Source organism: Tenebrio molitor, chromosome 9 (genome assembly GCF_963966145.1).
Source record: "Tenebrio molitor chromosome 9, icTenMoli1.1, whole genome shotgun sequence".
NCBI classification, from domain to species: domain Eukaryota; kingdom Metazoa; phylum Arthropoda; class Insecta; order Coleoptera; family Tenebrionidae; genus Tenebrio; species Tenebrio molitor.
The window spans coordinates 8468561-8492654 of NC_091054.1; the positions used below are offsets into that span (position 1 = coordinate 8468561).

Genomic DNA, 24094 nt, shown 5'->3' on the forward strand with positions numbered 1-24094 from the left:
ATTTCCCCCGATAAATCACCATTACGCGCACGCTGGACTTGATCCAAAGGACTACAGATTAATTGCGGCGCTGAACACGGCTTAAACACAACGCAAAGTCCGCCTCATCGATCAGAAAATCCGATCGGGCGGCCGCAAAAAAATTGCTCCTTCGGTCCTTCATCAACACCGTCGTTCCGAACCCGAGACAACAAAAAGAGTGACGGCGCGGAACGCCGCACCGGAGGGGTCGGCGCCGGGCAACGCGCCCTCTCGCTGCCGGTGTCGTCTCGAATTTGGGGGACGTCGCGTGGCGTTATCGCGAGCGAAAAAATATTTATCGAAAAGTTGCCGAAAGTTTCGCAGCCGCAGAGTCGAGCTCTGGAATTGAGTTTGCACACTCCGGACTCCGGTGGGCATGCGCGGGCTGCAGAATCCTGTATCCGGGGGCATCTCCCGGAGTTTACTCCGGGGTGTCAGTGCGCGTGGACTCTTCTTATATCGACATATTGGTGCTACTAATTTAAATAAAATTTACTTATAAATAGGTCAAATACTAACGATTGTACATTAAATGAGCGAAAGTTTTATTAATAGAGAGAAAAAACTGAAATTATTTATATAAATAAAAATAAAGTAATAAAATTATAAAACTGAATACTTAAAATATAGTAAGAGGTAAACGCTGTTGCGAGTCACGTTAAGGCGACACGAGACTGTCGCGCTTCACTAAATAAATTTATCTGTTGTTTAACCGTTGCCAACCTAAACAGCACAAATCAAAAAGTTCCCGATTTTATGATTTGTCCGTATGTAGAGTACAATTCTTGCATATTGCAGTCATTACGTAAGTTGCTGTATGTCCAGTAGTAACCGCTTTTGTAGACTTTCTTTTCTGTTTTTGATTTTGCGGACGATTAACCGAAACAACCATCGCGGGGCCAATTGTTAGAGATTTAATATAAATATTCTAAATTAGATAGTGAGATGTGGTAAAGCACTTTAGAATTACCCTTAATGACAAGCGTAGTAGAAGGATTTTTCTATGTCTCTAGTCCCAAAAAAGATTAAGAAAGGTAAGTGACCTAGCTTAACCGACTCACGAAAAAAATCCGCAGCTACCAAATTAAATCCCCCAGTGCCGTTTACGCGCAATTAGGTAAATACCGCGTTCGTTTTGTCAATCTGGTGGGGCGCACAAATCTGTTTTCCTATCGGCGATGCAAAATACACTCGCTTCTCGTCGATTTCTTCCCTTGACGTTGTTTCGTCTCGTCCGTCCCCGATTGAAACGTGTTTTTGCTTTTTAATATCGGACGAGGGTTGCGGCTCTCATGAACGGGCCCCGTATACATAATTAATCATATTTCGTATTGGAACAAATGCTAACGAGAGACGAGGGTTGTTATTTTGGGTGACGGAGCGAATTCAATTTTTCAAACTGGAAATTCAAGCTCCACACGACGTTTTTCCTTCATTTGTGGCGAACGATTTGAAAGTTTCACACAATTACGACAAGTGCACCACAAGTAGCGCCCCCTGCCGCGATCCAATCCACTTTTCCGTCAAGTGGAGTTTTCTGGGACGCCACGTGTCATTTTATAATTCGAACAGACTAATTATAATTTAATGCACTCGAGAAATTACTCGCCGATAATGTCCCCAGATAAATCTGTTGGCAACACACGATTCCCTGCGAAACTGACACTAATGACACTTGCTCAAACTTTCTGTTGTTGCGTATCAGATGTCGCATTTTTCCGATGATTAGCTCGAGGGGTGCGATGGCAAAATTGATTTCTCCACTGTCTGCACCTGCGAATTTCGTTTGCTCGGAATTAACCTCCTAACCAAATTAATTACCGACCACCTGCATAATCAAATTAAAATAGACCCTTTCGGCCCTTTTCTCTTTTCACTGCTTGCTTGAACAGTCTTCTCTTAAAAACTCCCCAATCGAGTCAAATTTTTGTTGGTAGCATTGCACCACTTACTGTCATTTTCTGCACAAATTAGTTTCGCGCTCTCCAACCACAATTTTACAACCAGGACGTAAACCATCAGAAACGTAACCGATCTTGCGGTCGTGCAGACTTATCGTTGCGAATATTTCAGGTTTACGCGGTGCGAAATCGACAAAACACATAGTTCGCGAACTGTCTAGTCGAGCAACTCGTGAACTGTTGTTACTTTGCATAGGTGGCTACATTGTCTGTTGAATTCCCAGAGAGTGTGTCACAGCGCCTCCGTTTATTACCGAATACTTAGTGGTGTAAATGACATTCCAAAATTACAATTACTACTTTGACAGTTGACAGCTCCAGAACTAACACAAATTAGTGGCGACATATTCCTGCTACTTTACCAATTTAGATTTCTGTTGTCGTTTCCTTTCGTAAAGTGTGTTTTGTGGGAGTTACTGCAGCGGCAAAATCAAGAAATAATCATCCTTTATTTTTCCGATATCCAGTTATTTACAAACTTCCGACTGCAGTGACGTTTCAGGTGGAAGTTAAATCTCTCTTTTGTTGTGTTTTGTCAAACAATCTCTTGTTTTTTATTAGTATCTTTCTCGTCTTTATTACCCCGTGAACGTTTAAAAGCAACAAAACAAAAATTTTAATTAGTACAAATTAAAGAAAATAATGAGACACTTGTCAACATCTCGTCTTTGATGTAGAAAAAGTGCGACGCCCACGGCTGCCATCCGTTTCCATTCTGTATCATAAGAGTGTAAAAATAAATTGACAGATGTCAAAGTTGTCAAAACTGTTTGAAAACTAGAAAATTCGTGATCAATACGTGGTAGTAAGCGCCCCCACGCCTATCACGACAAATTTCTAGTGAGCTATCCCACTTTCATCTCCGCCCCCGCCGACATACTTTCAATTCCCTGGATTTGTGTGTGGGTGATACTCCCGAGGAATTGAATACTCTCGGCTGCAATTGAAACCCCAGCTCGGTGGCGGAATTGGCGCCGCGAAGGGTTAGACGGGATAACATCGATCACAATGCACCTTATCTACCCTTATCGAGAGCCCTTGCGGCACCCCCGCCGCATCGAATTACCCAAAACAAAAGGCGACATGGCGCCCCCGTCGTGAAACGATTAATTCGGCGAAATGACTCCACCGGAAGCAGTCCGATTTCGACGGCTCCCGGATTGTTCCGGGGATACGTGGCGGACCGCCGGCGGTTCATTAAGACGCGCTGAATTTTTGCGTTTGCGGAATGACACGCAAGACATCGACGATGTTTTAAACGTTGGTTGAAAACTTGACGAGAAACTTCGCTTTTATTTGATTAAAAATCGCGGCCCAATAAAACCCCGAGCTCCATCCAGACAAAGCATCTAATAAGAATACGGCCGCAATCACATCTCGCGCCCCCTCCCTTGGGCAATCTCGCCCCGCGTGACCCACCGAACGACGCGAAGGGGGCGAAACGTGATAAGTAATAATTCGAGGAGATGCCGATAGGTGCGCGTAAAAAGCGAAACGAAACGCTCCACATAATAAACTTTTACACATTCAATTTCCTGGGAAGCCCCGCGAATAAATCGCCGACGGTTAATCAGATCTTAAGGAAACTTGGCACCGGGCCCCGATTCGAAAATCTGGGACGAGAGGGAAAGGACGAGAGCGCGGGCGGGTTTTTCTCGTGCATGCGGGACTCCAATTTGTTCGAAAATCCAGTTGCTTTCGAGTTTATGGCAAATTGGTTATATAGCGTCTGCCATTAATTTACTGTCGAACGTAATTATTGCCTACAAATTGCTCGCCGGGGCTTAATGCGGAGCGAGTAGGCGAGGCCGCGCGATCTTGTTATTAGCATCCCTGGACACTTCGGCACTCACCTGTCTGCCCTTATCAAAGGAAAAACTCGACCAGGCTCCATTATTCAGTGCGGGGGTGGAGTACGTGCTCGCGGAGAGAATTCCAATTTATTATAAGGCTCTAAACAAAGTTAAGTCTCCAAAAAAGAGAAACAAACATTAACGTTTTCAAACTCGACGAAAGATTCGCGGTGGCGTGAACGACAAGTGAAATTGGATTTTTAAAAGAAGTACAGTAACTTTTTATTGAGTTAACTCCTCACTTCATATTACTTTTTTTGGTTCCCCAATTACGACGGGGGCGAACACCGCGCCCACATTTTTGGTTTTCTTACTCTAATTTTATCCACCGTCGGTGAAACCGCAAGGAGCAAACGTGGGCCTGCGTGTTTGTCTTCCGACCAGAAATTATACTCGTTTTCATTTAAATCTGCAACCCAAAAAGTTAGGTTATGTTCTAATATTCATAAAAAATGTAATCGAAATCTCTCTCTCCACATTTCGCATTGGATTTTAAAGGTTTTCATTTATATCCACAATCTATCCACGCGATAAAAAAGTGAGGTTATGGTGTAATCACCGTCAACATTGTACACACCTGTTTTTGAGATAATCGTAATAAAAACTACACATTTCTACCAATAATCGAAATATCTTCAGATTTCAGTTTAGATATGTCTACAGTAGTAATAAAACTTACTTTTTTTCAAAATTTTACACATTTCATCTCAAACCTGTCAACGACAAAAAAAATCAGGTTATGTCGTAATCGTCGACTTCTACCAAAACATTAGATACATTCGTGCCAATAACCCAAAATTTTCTCTATTTCACTTTGAATGGTTTGGAAATTTTGCATGTTTTCATTTTAATTATTACGAATTGTCGTTATGAACACGACAAAAAGTGAGGTTATGTCTACTCAACACAATAAAAACCACGTACATATTTGTGCCATTAATCGAAATATCTTCACGTTTCACTTTAGATATTGCTACAATAGCTTTTTTTCGAAATTTTGCTCATCTCACGTAAACCTCGAACTTGTTCGAAAAAGTCAGGTCAATCATCGTTAATATTCTAAACGGGTTTTTGCAAAAATCGTAATGAGAATTGAGAACCATACCTACCTACATTTGTGCCGACAGTAGAAGTTTCTACACGTTTTTCTTATATTGTTCTCGAATAAAGACAAAACGCTATTTTTGAAGACTGATGAAATCTGATACGGCACAATACAGTTACAGTACGGAACCCCCACTGCATGAATATTATGGAAACAAACCCATTAGGCCGATTTTGGAGCCCGGCCAAAGCTTAAACGTTTTCCGAAGTGGAAATTTGGTGAACATCGAGTAAGCTTCTTTTTGGCAAAGATACCGCAACAATGGCAGAGTTTTGTGAGCTCGTGATGCGATGAGAGTAAACCCTTTTGAAGTTGCATAAATATAGACCTATGCATGGCGCGATGTAAATGCAAACTTCGTGAATGACGCTTTTGTGTGGCTTCTGGCCATTTATAAATGAAGTTTTGTTCATGACGTGTACAAACAAAGATTGCTGACTGATGTTGCACGCTCAAAAAAACACCGAAAGTCTTTTATTGTTTTCTCTGGCGTAACGAGAATTATGTGTCAGGGAAGTCGTTTTGGAGCGATCCAACTTGAAGGAGTCGTTTTCTGCGGCGCTATATTAAAAGCTGGCGAGCTCCGTTTTTGCATAGTTTCGCTCCTGAACTGGCGCAAAGTAGCAAATAGAAAAGAAGAGAGCTCGACAAGCAATTAGATTAAATTTAAACCGGCGTTAAAATCCGGATTAATTTCCGGCTAATGATAATAACGCTCCTTGGCATCGCTATTGTGAATTATGAGAGGCAAAAACCGATGATCACTTTGCGTCCCCCGGAAAAAAGGCATAAAAATTTAAAAATACCTGCACCGCGTAAATAGGTCGCCGTCATGCTTAATTAACCCGATAAAATTTTCACAACATTACCTAAAGCTGTTTTCCGGGCCGCACCGGAAAAATTTATAAATACTTTAAAGGCAATCTTGCGGGGCGTGTGTGAGAATGCCGCTCTCATCCTTTCTTAGAATTCTCCTCCTCCTTTCGGGGTGTTTACAGGTTGCAGACGATTTCACGCCTCAAACGCCGACCTCAATAGAGGCGAGGATATGTATTTTTTAGGGTGGCTTTTGGCGCGAGGGCTGAATCGCGGAAATAAACTGGAACCGCCGATAAATCGCCGAGCGCTTCCTCAAAGACGCCGTTTATTTTAATGGCCACGCCGATTACGAGACCTGCGTCCTGAACTCCACTTTAATTACCGAACGTTCCTCCAGCTCTGGAAAAAATCAACGCCCAACACACAAAAACGCGCTCGTCCGGAAGAGTCCGTCGAGGAGCGTAAATTAGGTGGCGAAGATCGTCCAAGCTCTCTGCTTGATTAAATTAGCGAATGGAAACGTGCGGGGCTCACCTACGACGGCGCCAAGTCCCGCAGCCCCTCTTAAACTTTTATAAATATTCCACGATCCCCTTGTTTGCTATGATGAACTTTCCTACTTCATGCACCGAGACAAAGCTCCATTCACGGGCGCATTTTAAAAAGCTTTTCAGACAAGAAAAGCCCGCCTGAAAGCAAAGTTTACCGGTTCGAACGAAAAAAGCTTCATATTTGAAACTGAGAAACGGCGAAGTTTTATTTTTATAAATTGCTGCAGCTTACCCGGCGATCAACCCTCCCGTTTTGTTTCACCGCAGGCTCAATTAATCCAGCTCACCTCAATTATCGTAATTTTAGTGTTGCGCGTGTGGCAACCCTGCTCCTCCAGTTTTTATGGGGCGTTTTATGTTGTTTGGTCGCGGCCAAATCGAGTTTATTTTACGCTTTAGTCGAGCTGTCAAATGACGAATGGATATTGCCGTTCTAATAAAAAACTTTGTTTTGCGACCAAGAATGGGAAACTCTTCAAAAATTACCAACCAGAGGCGATTTAGTGGAATTGGTGTTTTTATGTTGTCATCGCGGCGCGAAATTTGAATTCGCTTCGTATAAATTGGCCGTAAAGCTTGAAGAGTACTTAAGAGGGATTATTAACGGTTTGGGGGAGGAAATGGTTAGTGCATAAATTGGGGAAGGATGTAATGCCGTTTAGGGTGGGATCTAGCTAAAACTGTCTGATTTAGATGCCTCATAGCGCACAATTCTCACGATAAAGCGCTCAAATTATGTGGAGTTCTGTGACATCTGTACCGTTTATAGCAAAAAATTGCGCCCTCGACACATAAATCAAGTTTGTTTTCTTCTTGTCTTGCGCCGCGAATGTTTTTTAAGTGGCGCCCCCACAAGATACTATCGTCCGACCGGATATTGGTTTTGAAATATTGAGATAAACTGCATTGCCGAATATCCAGACAGATACAGCAGGGATGAATTAAATATTCCATTACGAACAAACTATCGATTCCAGCTGGTGCCGCGGGGCAGATGCAACAATAAATTATTCTCGAAACGCACTGAATTATAAAATCTCCATAAATTCAGCCACCTTTCCGCCTCGAAAGCGAATTCCTCGCCCTACATTCAATGCTTGCCTTTTCCAAAACCCACGCAGGAATTTTTCACGTCGTAGGTTGGCGCCACTGACTCGCGACAACTTGACAACTTTGACAGAACCGATTTGCAATTTTGACGACCCCACCTCGCTTCCAACGACTCTGCAGTATAATCCATTTCCATCCAGTCCTCCGTTACAATCCAGATTTTCCAGGTTTGACTCTGCACGTGGTCACCTTCACACTCGGCTAATGACAAATGTCCGTTATTCGCGACTTTCCGCGTACCCGCATTAAGACAACCACTGCTACCAACGCTCCGGTTGTAAACACCCGAGAACAGACGTCGACTCACTCGGCCGCATAATTAAAACATCCCCCCGAGACAATCGGCTATTCAAATTTATTCGGAACCGATCGCCCCCCTAAAGGACAGTTTAATTCCCGATTAAAATTCAAACAATACGAATCCAGGTGCAAAGGAAAAAATTCGAAAATTATGCCAGGACATGGACGGGGCTTTGGGCAAATTGCTTTTCACGTCAATTTATTCGTTGTTTATTTATTTTGGAAGAACGGCGGCGTGAGTGATGTTCTGTGGATTGAATAAAACGTGGGGGGCGATTATGCTGCGGTTAGCACTGTCGTGTGCACAGCCATATTTATTTTATTTGGTGGATAATCAAGCCTAAATTATTATTTTGAAACGCTTTGTGGTCCGCACCCTACTATTGCAAACTAATTTATGAGGATGAAAGGACGTAGTGATCGACGGGGGAGCCCCGAGCTTCGTGACCCACGTTTCCGTTTTGTCTTCTCTTGATGAAATTTCCAGCAGACGAGAAATTTTATTGAGAGGTCTACCGCTCGGAAAATATTTTCTTAAGCGGGTGAAATGAGATACGAGCGATTCTGCTTTAACAGAATTAGGAACAAGAGTAAAAGTGTTGTTTTTCTTTACAGCCGCAACATTTCCGTAATACGCACACCCTCCGGAGGAACGACACCATGGAACACACTGGTGAGTGAACTTTTCCTTTTCAACAAATAAAATCGATTGACCGCCAGTTTCAATCAAACATGAATTCGCACTTCGTTGCTTTGCGATCGCTAAATTATTAATTACATGTAAACGCTTCCACACATACACGGGGGATGAAATTGCAAACGGGGATGAATTATTAAAACAACAAATGTACCACTTGTGTACAATACCGACACCGCATACTTCCACAAATTGTTTCGAAATTTCCAATTCTCTTAAGGCCCATATCGTCCGCCTGACGTGTTGGTTTCTTTCTAGTTATAAATTGGCACCACTGACAGTCTATTAATCAAATGACAAGTATGTCATCTACCAACTGTTTAACATGGAACATGTTTCCTTTTTTTTCAGGTTATCTCGGAAATTCACGGGTGGTGCTCAACCATTATGATGTCTCGACTCAGGTGAGTGACGATTTTAATTACGTCCCACCACTCTCTTTGACATCCAAACTTTCATTGTTGAATTAATTTGAGTATCGCTCTTATTAGAATCGAGCAGGATGCCATCTTAGCTTTTTAATTGAAAACTGAAACCCAGGTTTATCTTTCGGATTGAATTTTAATGCCCACAGGGACTCTGTTATTTCACATAGAAATCGTTTGCGGATGACAGGATAAGTCTTTTACCTCGACTCGTTCAAACCTTCGCCACTAGAGGCACTCCACTCTAACGAGGTTACCAGATCACACAAAATGGTTCTTATTCTTACATCGCAGTTGGATCTGAAATTTGCCACTTACAATGCATAGCGTAACTGTGCTATTTTTACACTAAAAGTAAATTGATGGGATTACTTGGTTGCCTAAAAATAAGGGGCTTTAAGACAATTTAGTTTTTAAAATAAATAACCTGTCATAAATAATTCAAATCAGAGCAAATTGCGTCTGTGGAAACTGACTGAAATTGTACTGAAAAATGATAAAAACAAAAACGCAAGACGAAAACAAATGTGTTGTTTCTAAGAAAAAAATCTTCACTGCCATGTTCAACATTCTTCTTCACATATTTTAAACAATGTTTTCCCATATTGTCTAACTAACATTTACTTTATTTATTCATCCCCTCTAAATAAAGCTGTGAATTATGTCTCTAATATGACTGCCAAAGATCTTTTTCGTATTTTTATTTCAATAATAAAAGATTACAATAAAAATATCCTGTTTAAGAAAATAAACCACTTTCGTTTTTACTAAACTAAGAAAGTGTACACGCAAAATACAGCGTGATCAACAATGACTGAGTCTGTTGGCAATGAAACAATTGAAAAATATTGATGTTTTTCTTTTTCGTAATTGGCACTGACCGGATGTTTTAACTTGACACATCAAAAAAAAAATTAGGTTATGTCCGGTATGTTTGTGCTATTACAAAAATGACACTTTGATGGTAAACGTCAAATTCGCCTCTCAACTCTGTCAAAGCTGACAACCGGAAATACGTTTAGATTACAGTGGTACCAAAATCATTCAAATTTTCATTGTTACCAACAGATTCAGTCATTCTTGATCACGTTGTATTTACTCCTCACTATTGTAACTATGTAATATGCTGAACACGATGATGCTGTAAAATCCTCCTTTGCTAACTTAATTAATTTAGAACACCTTAGTGAACACTTTGAGGAACGATAAACGGTGAAAATTGCAAAGTCACAAGTGTGAGCTGTCAAATGTTAAATTTACAAATTCAGAAGAGGCGGCAAACTATGATGTAAGAAACGCTTATAATAACCTTGTCCTTCCCCAACAAAAAGGAGATTCTGACAGTATTCCAGGAACAAAATAAGAGAGCAAATAGTTTTTCTTTCTTCAAATGTAATACCGGGCAGCGTTGTGTCCCGGTCGGCCAATGAGCGGGCTCCGTTAGTGTCGCGTTTGGTCCCAACGGTCCGATAAATAGGGCGAAATTCGTTCGCTTTCGTTCACGCTGTAAACGTGTTCGCTTCGTTCACTCCTATTCTCTTCCTCTACAAAAAAGACTGCGGCTCCGTAAAAGAGAGCTGAACAAAAAGATGAGACTTGCACTAAAGCACTTCTTATCCATTAACCTTTCTTTACTCTGCTGATGTAAGGTGGATGGAATGATTAAAGTTTTCTGATTGCCCAAGTGTTTCAGTATTAGTTATTGTAGTGCTTTAAATCCCCCAACGTTCGAGGAATTTGTTTATTGCACCTAGATCACGTTCGGAAGGTTGGGATAAGAGCCGTCGGCTTCACAAAGGAATAGAATCCGAAGGTCCAAATCTGATCTAGTTGGGATAACAAGGAGAACATCTTAACGCCAAGCGCTCAAAGGAGGCCGCTTCGTGTCACCCCGAAGCCATTAGCCTTCCCATCCCAAAACAAGAAAAAAATAAACTTTCGCCGCCAAACTTCAATTAGAACTACCGAAAGCTGCCGCCGCCTGTACCTGTTTCGTTTCGAAAGGTCGGCAATTTTGCAAGCTGCTTAATTAAATAATTACCGACTCGCTATTGAGAATTTGGCGATTTATTCCGTCTAATTCGCGCTTCGCTCCTAATTCCGTCGAAAATCCCTTCGCACGCAGCTTCTTACGGCTGATAGGTGTTAACTCGAGTCGGCAAGCGATCTCGCAACGAACGACAGTTATTAAACAAACCTGGCTCTAATTAGGCCCAGCCGTAATTAAACCGGGGACTCCCCGGATAAGTCTATTGACTCGATCATCTTCCGTATAATGGATTTGCACAGGCAGTTTAACTGCGAAATCACGATTCGACCGGCGTAAACCGCCCCCCGGCGGTATCGATCACGCGACCCGAGACGAACACGACGATTGTCCCGTCGTCGCACAGCTCCATAATCATCTTCTATGAATCCTGATTAGAGGGCTGCCGCCAAACCGGTCAATATCGCACCGTCGAGTAGAAACGGATCCGTTCGCCCCACTTTTATCTGTCAAAGGCTCCGATTTGCATACGTTCGCACGCTCGGAATCCTCTTTTGCGTGCCGAACAGGCTGGGGCGCAGTAGGCGTCCCTGCAGCGCTCCTGAAAGCCATATCCGGCTGCAAGTGTGGGCCGTATTAATATTTGCCCAATGAAAGTTTGCTTTCGGTTCGCGCTTTATCTTGTAAATTTTCGCAGGAGATGCTATCGATTGCGACGCACCCCCAAAATCCTCCCTAAGCTCAAGTTCAAACCTCGTTGTTTGTGTTTTATGGCAAATATTGCCGATGCTGCTCTTTGTTATATCAGGCGAGTCCTCTTTCAAACTGGATGCGTCTACAGTTCCAACTTGTTTTTTACGTTCACATCGCTACATCTAAAAACTGACCGCAATGTCGCCCACACACGCAATTGTTTCAAGATTTCACTTTCAAGATATTCTTATTTCCATTCTTTTGTGTTTATTTAACTTCTTTGCCGCACGAGTCGCCATTTACTTCTCTTTCAACTCTCAATATATTTTAATAAATGATCTTGACAGAGGGCGCCAGTGTCGAGTTCGCTTTGACACTTCTTACTGAATTTTTCCGGTCGTTCTCCACTTCCAACCCGACTCTCCGTTTCAATTTGTAACTTTTCTTGTCTCGACTTTCGGACATTATCATTTCAAACTTCAGGTCGCTGCAAAACTTCATGTTTCGCTTATCTAGATGACTCGACATCTCTGCAATTTTTATCAATTTACTTGATTACAAGCCAAACCGGTTCCCATCTCAACTTTCGCCATCACTCACCGACCAAAAACTAGTTTATCTAGTTCAATCTAGCCAATCTCGTGCCGGAACACTGTTTAATAACTGCGCAATATGGCCGAACGTAAAAACCTTCCATAAAAGCTCGACGCCATTTTTGCAAACGTGCAAATAATTTGTTTACATTTAACGAAATTTACTCGCGGATATTAAATTAGCTCGCTTTAATCATTGTCGGAATCGAATAATTTGATTATCCACCAACCGGAGAGCTAATGCACTCAACCATATTTAATGATTCAAAAAGCGTCGCCGTTAAAAGGTTGGAACTAGGATTTATGTCAAATGGCGGTTTTATTCCCCTGTTAATAGCACTGTTAAAAGAAACCATAAATTTTAAATGATAACCGGGGAAATAACGTTACTGTCTTAATAGAAACGCAAAAATTGGAAACAGTGCTTTTATTGGACGCTATAAAATTTATTCGCGCACAGATAAAATCGCAAAATCAAATTAAACATCTTTGTCGATAAATACCGAAGTTTCCATACTGTATTATACAGTGATGATGGACACGCTATAAGTCGGTCTGACAACATTACAACAACAGTCGTGTAATTCCCCTATTAGTAGTGTACGCTATAGAAGATATTTGTCCACTAGTAGCGCCCCCCTTTTCATGCAAACCTACTCATTTCAGTCAAAGGGTTATGATATCTAAAGGTAAATTGATGTGATTACTTGGTTGCCTAGAAGCAAGGGGTTTTGAGATGATGTGATTTAAAGTAAAAAAATGCAACAAACAACTACAGTGATGTATTAATCAGTTAATTCCAGTGATGAAATGAATATTTCATGGGCGCGTCTCGAATCCGGTGGAGTTTGAATTCCGCCCCATAAACAGAAACGGAGCTCGTCATCTTGTATATCTGACGAATTTAACGCAATTATTGTAGGGCGAAATTAGCGTCGAAACGGATAAACTCGCCGCCACCGAGAGCGACTCTTCACCACGCAGTATGCTAATAGAAATCGATCTGCAACGCAAATGAGGCCTTCTCCCATTGGAAAATCTGCAAAGAGGCCCTCAAGTATCATCATTACATAACTGGCTAATGCATTTACAAGTCCCCGATCTAATATAAGCTGGAAAGTAGTATTCCCAAATTAAATAATTCATCGTTGAACGTAGGAACTTGTTCCATGTCGGCCGTAAAACGAACGAAATTACTCCTCGTCCCGAAGACAAACCCGGAAATAATTTATAGTTTCGATGTAGTGTGGTGCGTGCTGCGGTTTTTACTGTGTGCGAGGATTGGCCGAGATGGAGGCGGCTCAGAAAGGAAATTGGGACGTCGAATAAAACACGGTGAAAGTTGGCAGATGGTGCCTCCGCCGGATAAAAATTTGATCCGGTGTGGGCGGAAGAGGTGTCCTTGAGGGATGGCTTCGGAAAACCAAAAACCACTTACGATTTGTGTCTACGACACCAAACCGTAAATGCGAATTTTAGAAAGAGACGGTCATGACCGCAAGTACTTCGTTACACCGGCGGAGCAGTTAATAAAGTGAGGTTATGCGTTGTTTGTCATTGTTGAGGTCTACCAACCTTGTAAAATATTGCGCTCTGTGTGGAATGGAATTAAATTGTCATTATCATGTTCTTTCCTCCTGAGATGGCAGTTACGACTCGTTAAAGCAGATTTTAATGCTTTCTACTCGAAAAATTCGAAAGCAATCGTAACTGCCAATTTGTTTACGACGCCATTTCCCAGCACTGACCACTATAAGAATTAAGAAACAAAGATGGAAAGAAGCAGAAAGAAGGAAGATGCTCACGGTCATGGCCAAAGCAGGGGTGTCAACATTATAATGAGAATGCAATGCAATAATACGTAAAATCTGTTACCAACCTAAAAGAATTTAAGCATTCCAAAAATTCTGAAAGAATTTCGTGGAAATGACTTCACCAGAGTCGTAGTAAGAGACTGTTGCAAAGAAGCGACCAGGAAAATTTCGAAAGATGTAGATGCAATTGGAAAAAATGAAAAATGGCGGATGCGCCAGGACATATTTATTACGTACGGTCGGTGGACAAATAAAACTGGGACACTTAAAATTTCATCTATGTAAATCAGATCATTGAATTGTCAATATATTTGTCACTGTCTATATAATATGTCATACCAAAGTTAACCTATTTGTGATAAAGCCGTAATTAAACGATGCAAATTTGTAAATTTTGACTTATGTGATTGTCATTTTTGTCCCAGTTTTATTTGTCCATCGACTGTACTTACAAATAAAATTGAAGTGTCTATCTGTCACATTTAAACAAAGTTTCGAACTTTTTGGGTTATTTAAGTGATACAGAACACATTTTAGTGTGGTTCTCTATTTGCTCAACTCAAAAACCAACGAATAGATTTGTCTTTAAATGAAGTTTGTTAGAAACGAAACATTCCGGAATGTGTTTAAGTCGGATAAATCTGTGCCAAGTATGTTACTCTATAGTGCTTACTTGCTTACTTTTGATTTCTCTTAATTTCTGACTTCGTTTCATTTCTTAAAATCTTTTAAATGGAATAAAATTGTTTTAAATTTGTTGTAGCTACTTGTTTTTCTTTAACAACTCTTCAAGCATAGATTTACACAAACCTTGGGAGAAACTTTCATATAAAATTTCAGGAATTAATACAGGGTTATTCACGTAACATGACGAGCCTGACCAGGTAAAAATGCAACCCAAAAGGCAATTAACAAAGCAATCTCGATCCCAATTACATTATCCAGCATTATGGTAATGCACATAAGACATAGACAGCTTTTAACGTCAGCCGAATGAATGTCAAGTTCTAACAGACAAATACAGTGTGGAATAAAATAATTTACATCTTGTTACCTTTGGAATTTTTGCACATGTAAATTTTCCTGTACCGCTCTACTTTTTTTTTGAAGAGCCGAACTATTAGTTCTGTCAATAAATGTCATCAATCGAATTGACAATTGTTACAATTTACTAAATTGAATTAACAAACGTTGGTGGCCACTTTCAACACTAGCTGTGACTTGCTTTTGTTAGCTCCTTTTTAATTTCAATCTCTACTTTGCATTCATATTATCCCTTCGCAAAAAATCACATTTGGAATTTTGGAATATTTTGAGTTTAGGCTTTCTTTTTTTTTGTAGAGCGGCATTTCGTATTTTTACAAGGGTAATGCAAAGGTAACTAGATGTAAATCATTTTATTCCACGCTGTACTATGCCGGCCAAAAAATTTTGGCCGTCATTGTCTGTCAATTCAAAGAAAAAAATTGTAATCCGTACTTTATTGTCATCATGATTACCGTCTTGATTATGAACGTTATTTTTTGGGTGGTAAATTTCAAAACTCAAAATTACTTTGTCATTTCTACTACATAGAACGTTTACCTCCGGTCAGGTCAAGTCAGGTCAGGTCTAATTTTGTTTATTCATGTCGGATTTTTGGAATATCTGAGCTTCAAACAGTTTAAATTGATTGTCAAAATGACAAGAATCGAAAGTGGGGTTACGATTCCTTAAGGTTTATTTACACTTTACTTAAATGTCAAGAAAGTGACGGCCAAAATTTTTTGGCCGCCATAGTACTTCTCTCAACAAAGTATGATTTAATAAGAATTTAGTAATCATATCGGTTCTGTCACCGTTCGAAAACCTTTTCAAATACTAAATATGAACGAAAAATGCAATGACAGATAGACCTTTCAAATCAATAGAATACCTACTCGGATTCCTGATTTAATTTTTAAATACCAAAACAAAATGCTTTGTAAAGAATTTAAGTGTATTTTGGGTTGCATTTTTACCTGGTCAGGCTCGTCATCTTATGAATAACCCTGTATACGTCGATGCAGCCGCAGGCAAAATCTAATTTAAGATAAAAATGCAAATGTTATTACAAAATGTTTCTTTGCTCTTGTTCTTTGAGCTATTGAGACCCTAAAAACAATTCATCCATAAAAACCGTTTGCGTGTTCACCACGTCTTGTAGCAAATCCCAACTATTTGTCACGACTGTTCTAAAACTTTTAAACTTAGTAACATTTGCATTCGGAAATTGTAGAGAACCCGTCTTCGCAGATAGCGCTACGGCGCGATTGTAAAACTTTTATTCTTATCTTTATCGCCCGGTCGGCGTGCTTTTAAGAAAATAAACAAAACCTGAATAAAATCAAATTGGTTATTTACCGAAGACCGAAGTCGCATTGAACCGAAATATTTATGAACAAAACACATGAAACGAAAATAAACAACTTGAATAATAAATGTTGACAAACAGTTTCTTTACCGACACTCCAACTACGGACGCCGGAAACACTAAATAAGTAGAGACCTTATTACTACCACTAGATGAAAAGTAATGTTGGCGCAGTCTAGTACCTTCTGCTTTATACGATTGTCATTATTAATTAGACATCGGTGCGTTTTATTTAAAAAGAACTTCTGATTTCATGTTACACACAAGATCCCATTTGACATTTTTGATATTAGACACATTTTGACAGCGTTCTAACCTAACCTAACAATTTTGGAAAATTTTCGTTATGGAGCGGACTGATGTGGATTTACATTGCGAAGTTAACAAGTTTGACATAAATCTATTTGTGCAGTGTCAATGAGTAAAATGTGTGGGGTTTCGCTCGCTCCCCTGGGTTTGAGCAACCCCCAAAACTGTCACAACTCCCCGGGGTGTTGTATTATTAGTATATTACATTAGAATTTAATCTCCTTGAAGTGCGCAGAGAAGTGGAAACATCGGAACAATAATAGTTAAGGGCATAACAATACGACCCCACGGACACCCTGAAACACGCATAAAACTAAAAATATGTTATATATGCGCGTTTCATTTGTTTGTGCATACTCGAACAAATAGTTTAAAACGAGCTTTGTTCCGGCGGTGGCGGCGTCATAACCCGACCGGAACACATAACTGGACAATTTCCAAAACTCTCCGGAATGAAAATGTCCGTCATCAGTGGGCGCGAAATAAAAGAAACCCATCCCGAAGGACTCGAACTTGCTGGATGTTCTTTTTTCCGGTAGAGAGATCGCGATTTATGGGAAACGTTTTCCGCTGTTGACCTCCAGTGAGATTAAAAAGCATAAAATACATTTGCAGGGGCGGAACTCATATCGCCTGGCGGCACAAACTCGTTGTTCCACCAAGATTGAATCACGACTGATAATAACAATTAGAGCGCTTGAACAAGACGGTGCCCCCCGCAACAGTGCACATTTTGATTTGGGCGATGGCCACCAGAGGGCACCCGCGCGATTAAATTTCTTACGTTAATGGCCGACGCGTCGGGCCAGCCCACGTGATTTATCAGCGAATTTTTTGCTGTTGTTTCAGGCGGCGCGGGCTTTTTCCCGTTGCAATAGATTAAACAACGCCCGTGTCCGATTATGAAAAAAGGAAATACCGAAAACGGACCGGCTTAAGTTGCTTTATTTTTGGTTCGTGCGAAACGAGCGGAGGTCCTGGCGAGAAAAACGACGTCGCCGAACCGGGGAAATAGGAGCAGCGATCCTTCGGGATGACACTTCGGAAACATGTCTAAAAATAATGGCGGCAATTGTGAATGAATAATTTAGACATCCCTTTTCCGGCTCGTGAATAATTCCGAGTCCATAATTTCGACAGCCCTGCCAAAAATGCGACGACATTTTAGTTATTAATTTGGAAATATCGCACAAACTTATTAGCAAATTGTATAACTGAAAGGGTCAAACTGAATAATGAAATTAATTAACGTGCCTACGCATTCCGAATTGTTCGCTCTTTCCACACCTGGAAACTGTGACGTGCGTTTGTTACGATCTGACGGAAGGAGGCGCTGGAAACAGCGTCGACACCTGAGACTTCTAACGGCCACAAATTTTGTCCAATTAGTGAACGCCAATTCTAATGACCCGAAAACAAATACAGAGTTATTAATTACAAATGAGTCTTACATTGTAGTTGTGATTTAGAGCCTTTGGAACGTGATCTAGGTGTAATAAACATATTTCTTGAACGTTGGAGGATTTAAAGGACTACCTATAGGCCGTACGCTGATAGATTGCATGTTTTTTAATTCTAGTTCCAAAACATAACGCAGTGAAAAATACTAAACTCTCCATCTCAATTGCTTCAAGTTATTTAGAAAACTATTGTAGCCTTGCAGATTAATTCCCGCTACACTACTCTCTGTGTCTGTCTTCTGTCAAAAAACGTGCAGTCTAGCAGCGTACGGAGTTTTTTTCGTTTTTATTATTTCTCAATAAAATTTCAGTCCATTGAACAGACGAGTCATGTGGCATAGATTGATTGTCGTAAAACTCCTAGATTTTAGGCAACCAAGTAATCACATCAATTTTTTTTTTACTTAGTATAGTACAGTTACGAAGTGTGTTATGTGTTGTAGGTAGCATATTTTACTACGATGTAAGTGTAATATTTATAATAACTGTTCTGGAGGAGATTTGCAAGTTGAGTTTTATAGAATTGATTATACCGCAGTCAATAAAGAAAATTAGATATTTCTGTCTAGAGAAATAACTATAAGAAACTGTCATATAATTATATTACATAAATGAAGATATATATTTCTAAAAATTGTTTTTCTTCCCCTCTGTCATTCTCTTTGTTTATTCTTCTTCCTCTGCTATTAATTGCGAAAATGATCAATTCATGAATAAATTTTGGACAATGTAGATTCGATCTCATTTGGTAATCTTCTTGCTTTGTCGGCATCAGTACTCCACTATAGACAAATTGCAACAACTAACCTCCCAAGGTGTATTTGTCGTGCATCTTAATAGTCGCGGAGACAAATTAGCCCAATTATTCCCTTAACCGTTTAATAAACGGCCCCTGACAGGTCAAGTTGATTGCCCCGGCCGCAACAACGCCACCCCCTACTTGATCCCATCAATCCCATTTTATCCCGTTATCGTTTAAAATAGGATTGTGTTCGCAGGCCGACATCCAGCACGTGGCCCTCACTTACGAATCCGAGGACGAGATCATGGGCCGGATGCACAACAAGGGCCGACGCGGCACCGCCCACTACAGCAAGCAGGACATAAGGGAGCAGTACTGCATCTCGGATCGAGGGTTGGGGGCGCTGGAGTCGGACAGGCAGAGTTTGTTCGGTTGTTTGTCGTCGCATCAGAACTCCCCTTGCTCAAATCGCGCGTCTTTCCTCACCGCTTGTGTTCGACAGAAAGTACCATCCGACGAGAACCTGTACGACTTGTACCGCAGGCATCCGGCCGAATACGCACCCTACCCCAGGAGGAGCAGGTACTCGCAAAACGTTCCCTTCAAATTCATTTCACGTCCTAAAAGGCGAGGAAATGAGTACTGAAAGGTGCTGATTGGTAGGTACCCGTGGGGCCCGCTGGCGCCCGAGATTTATCGTTACGACGAAGACCTGAAGACTTCGTATTTCCGCCGGAAGGTTCACACTGATCCCAGCAGGTATACTTGGATGCCTTCCGATGACGAGTCTGTCCGAATGGAGAAGCCTAGGTCTATATTGGAACCTTATCAGACGAACCAACCCGCACCTTCCCCTCCCATACCGCCTAGGTAGGTACCATGAAGTGCACACTTGAAATAAAGAAAACAAATATACCCAAATCTCGTCGAAACGCGATCTCTTACAATCTCTTATTATGTGATTTTTTATAACGCGATCTCTTACAAAGCGATCTTTTGCCACGTGATTCCTTACTACGCAATTTCTTATAATGCGATTTCTTATTTACAACGTGATCTCTTAGTACGCGATCTCTTTCAAAGCTATTTCTTGCTACGTGATCTCTTACGACGCAATTTCTTACAACGCGATTTTTTATAACGTGATCTTTTACAACGTGATCTCTTTCAAAGCGATTTTTTGCTACTCGATCTCTTACAAAGCGATCTTTTGACACGTGATTCCTTACTAGGCAATTTCTTACAATGCGATTTCTAATTTACAACGTGATCTCTTAGTACGCGATCTCTTTCAAAGCTATTTCTTGCTACGTGATCTCTTACTACGCAATTTCTTACAACGCGATTTTTTATAACGCGATCTTTTACAACGTGATCTCTTTGAAAGCGATTTCTTGCTACGCGATCTCTTACAAAGCGATGTTTTGCCATGTGATTCCATACTACGTAATTTCTTACAACGCGATTTCTTATATACAATGTGATCTCTTAGTACACGATCTCTTTCAAAACTATTTCTTGCTACGTGATCTCTTACTACGCAATTTCTTACAACGCGATTTTTTATAACGCGAAACGCGACCTTTAACAACGTGATCGCTTAGTACGTGATCTCTTTGAAAGCAATTTCTTGCTATGCGATCTCTTACAAAGCGATCTTTTGCCATGTAATTCCTTACTACGCAATTTTTTACAACGCAATTTCTTATATACAGTGTGATCTCTTAGTACGCGATCTCTTTCAAAGCTATTTCTTGCTACGTGATCTTTTACTACGCAATTTCTTACAACGCGATTTTTTATAACGCGATCTTTTACAACGTGATCGCTTAGTACGTGATCTCTTTGAAAGCGATGTCTTGCTACGCGATCTCTTACAAAGCGATCTTTTGCCACGTGATTCCTTACTACGCAATTTCTTACAACGCGATTTCTTATTTATAACGTGATCTCTTAGTACGCGATCTCTTTCAAAGCTATTTCTTGCTACGCAATTTCTTACAACGCGATTTTTTATAACGCGATCTTTTACAACGTGATCTCTTAGTACGTGATCTCTTTCAAAGCGATTTCTTGCTACGCGATCTCTTACTACGCGATCTCTTACAAAGCCATCTTTTAGTACGCGATCTCTTACAACGCTTATAATCCAAGTGCGGTTTGCCAATTTCGTTTTAGTTGTTAAAAAAATTCCCACAAATACATTTTGACGTTTTTATCTTATTGTGGGATGTGATCCTGTGGATCTAAAAAAATGTAGGGTAGAGAAAATGATGAGTGGTAAGGGTGTAATTATGACGCCTCTGCACAAATTAGCGGCGCACACACCTAAGGCCTTTAATTAAAAATGTGTTTCGGTTCACATCCCCAAGTTAGAGGTTTTATTACGTGTACCGCAATGTTCGTTACACTTTGTCGGAACGGTGTAAGTAGAAATTGTAAGTTTGGCAAGTTTCTGCGAGTTGAACCAGATTGCTTAAACGAAACGTAATCTGTGTAATGTTAGCTGGAATAATCGCGAGATAAAAGTCTTCGGGAGCACGGACGGGATTCGTCTCATCGATTTCCTAATACTTGTTTTAATTAGGGTCGAAGAGACGCCCTCGATTGTGACGAGATCCCTGAAGGAATCCGAAAAATGACTCTTCGGGATGGCTTTCGTCAATTGCGTTTCTCTGTGGCACATTTGAATTTTTTGTCTGAATTCGTGGCCCTAAAATGTCGGTTTTTATGTTGTTGCCCGAGCTTTCCTCGACGTCTACTTATTTGCTCGATACACATCCAAATCCCAAACATCCAATAACGACGCCATTCGAGCTTTGTGCGTGGGGATCCGCAACACCAAACTGAAAATATCGCACCTGACTCGACTTGGATACATAAAGATATCGGACAGGCAGCGGTTTTGTTCAATCCTAACCCCAACATCTACTTACGATTTTTTTGACCTCCATAGTCGCACAACATTCAATTTTAAATCTGCACTCTTTTCCGGACAAAACATTAGAGATAAAGACTTGTAACTCGATTATTATAAAACTGCTGCAAATAAGTCAAAGTTGCACCTGCAGTATGATTTGTGGTTTCATCGTGTTGAAAGATATTTCTTCATGATCCAGTTCATGTACAACTGGTTCAAAAATGTTTCTCTATATCGTTCATCTGTTAGAGAACCTTGAGAAATTGCAGGTCCGTAGATTCTTCTTCGAGAAACTGCTAACCACACTCCAACCTTCTGTGGATGCAGTGGCGTCTCAACAAAGCATGCGGATTTTCAGTACTCCAAATTGTAAAATTTTGCGAGTTGACACAACCGAACATATGAAACCACGCTTGATCACTAAAAACTGTTAATTATTTTGAAACTAATTACGGTATTCATTGCGTCGAGGAAAATCTCCAACGAAAAGTTCATGGACAGTTGTGATCTTGTATGGATGCACATGTAATCTCTTTGTAACAACTTTGTGAGATGTGTTCGAAGATACAGTTTGCAATAATAATTGTGGCGAAGATATTTGTGGGTTTTGCTCAAGTCGCTCTGTAAAATCATCAACAATATCATCTGAAAGTAGAGGTCTTCCTGTTGATTTACCCTTATTTAGGCTACCAGTGCTCACAAATCTATTAATTACGAGTATACAGGGTGTTAGTAAAAGGTTGGGAATAAATTTCGGGGTGAATTCCTTATGAAAAATGTGGCTTAAAACCTAAATAAAGTTTTTCGTTAAAATGAGTAGTTTTCTCAAAAAAATAAAGAAATAAAAATAAATGTATTCTGGCATATCCTATTTTTTTTAAATACTGCGAAATAATGGTTTAAAGAAAAAATTTAAACGTGGAACGTTGAATTTAAAAAAAATTCAAAACTAATGCGATTTTAGGCAGACAAATGAACTAATTAGAGAAATTCTCCGACAGTGGACTACATTTTTTTTTTTTTTTTGAGAAAACTACTCATTTTAACGAAAAACTTTATTTAGGTTTTAAGCCACATTTTTCGTAAGGAATTCGCCCTGAAATTTATTCCCAACCATTTACTAACACCCTGTATACCGAGTGTGATTTAATAAAGAAACTTCCTATATTGGGAAACCTTGCAATGCACTCATCTTTACAAGCTTGCACTGGGTAGGTCCATTAATCATAATTGAATGTTCCATTACGGTAATAGTACATCACAACAAAGGTGTCTTTTTTCAAGGAATAGACCATTGTCGTTGCTAAAATGCAACTTGAGTAAGTTGAAATGTTTTAATCCCAAGCTTACAATTTACTTTTTAAATTGATGTTATTTCACCAGTTTAGTAAAAAAAAACTGACAATACAAATGTGTAGAGACAGAACTGTTTACAGACGTAAATAATGAAAATGAATTGTTAATTATTCTGACAGTTGACATATTAAAATTGTCCACTATTACTGATAAGTGGCAAATGACCAGAATTTTTATATTCGAGAGCTCACTGGATGAATAAATCATTTATGAAAGCTCTGTGAAAGTTTATAAATGTGAAAATTGGTGGATGCGCTGGGTCATATACAGTTGTGTCGGAAATACGTGTCTTAATTTGTTTAACTTATCAAATTGAGCGACTGTTCCAAATGAAAACATTTCTAATTCCCAATTTTGATTTGCGGCTTTTTGCCTCTTGTTCCGGCCGAGTCCTTCGATTTGAGTGAATCTGAACCATCCAAACACGGGTTTCCTCCTCGTCTGTCGGATCGAATTGAATCAATCGCATTTTCCATCCGTGTTTCTGTTGTTTTTACAACGCTCCGTGCGGCCAGCCCGGAATTTAAATGAAACGGTCCGGATCGCGGGCCGCTCCTCCGGGAGTGCGTTGAGCTTTTGACGAGCAAAGTGTCGAGTTTGCCGCCTTTTGCAGCAAGAAACACGTGAGCTTCGCCCGGTCGCACACGATGGCGTCCTTCGACGACGCCATGGCCTCCCTCAGCTCCTCTTCGAGCCACATCAACAGGATGACGCGCAGCCAGGAGCGCCTGTTGGACGTGAGGAAGGCCGACGGACTTCCAATAACGCGTCAGCCCGAGCCATCCGATAATCTATTAATTATAGGTGAGTGTTGGATCTTTAATGGGCCATCCGTCAGAGGCACGACGCGCCCGTTAAATAACTCCGATTCTCCGCCATTTCTCTCCGGAGTTGTGGAAGTGCAAGTGAAGGGAGATTTCGGACGGGGGTTGTAATTTTTTTATGCTTCGTCGTTCCGTTTCGCCTCTCGTTCGCCCATTAAATTA

The 24094-nt window shown here is 40.5% G+C and overlaps 1 protein-coding gene across 4 annotated transcripts in view; it reads left to right on the forward strand.

The window, feature by feature from the left end:
• Positions 1-617: 617 nt before the first annotated feature.
• The window catches only part of LOC138139239 (uncharacterized), a 37968-nt gene continuing 14491 nt past the window's right edge, over positions 618-24094 (forward strand). For 3 of the 4 annotated variants that reach the window (XM_069059441.1, XM_069059442.1, XM_069059443.1), the window contains exons 1-6: positions 618-1055; positions 8336-8393; positions 8769-8821; positions 19089-19414; positions 19496-19702; positions 23722-23912. In XM_069059441.1, the coding sequence (XP_068915542.1) occupies positions 8381-8393; positions 8769-8821; positions 19089-19414; positions 19496-19702; positions 23722-23912 (790 nt within the window). In that variant the 5' untranslated portion in view covers positions 618-1055; positions 8336-8380. The remainder of the gene's footprint in view (positions 1056-8335; positions 8394-8768; positions 8822-19088; positions 19415-19495; positions 19703-23721; positions 23913-24094) is intronic. The other variant, XM_069059444.1, reaches the window with a different exon arrangement.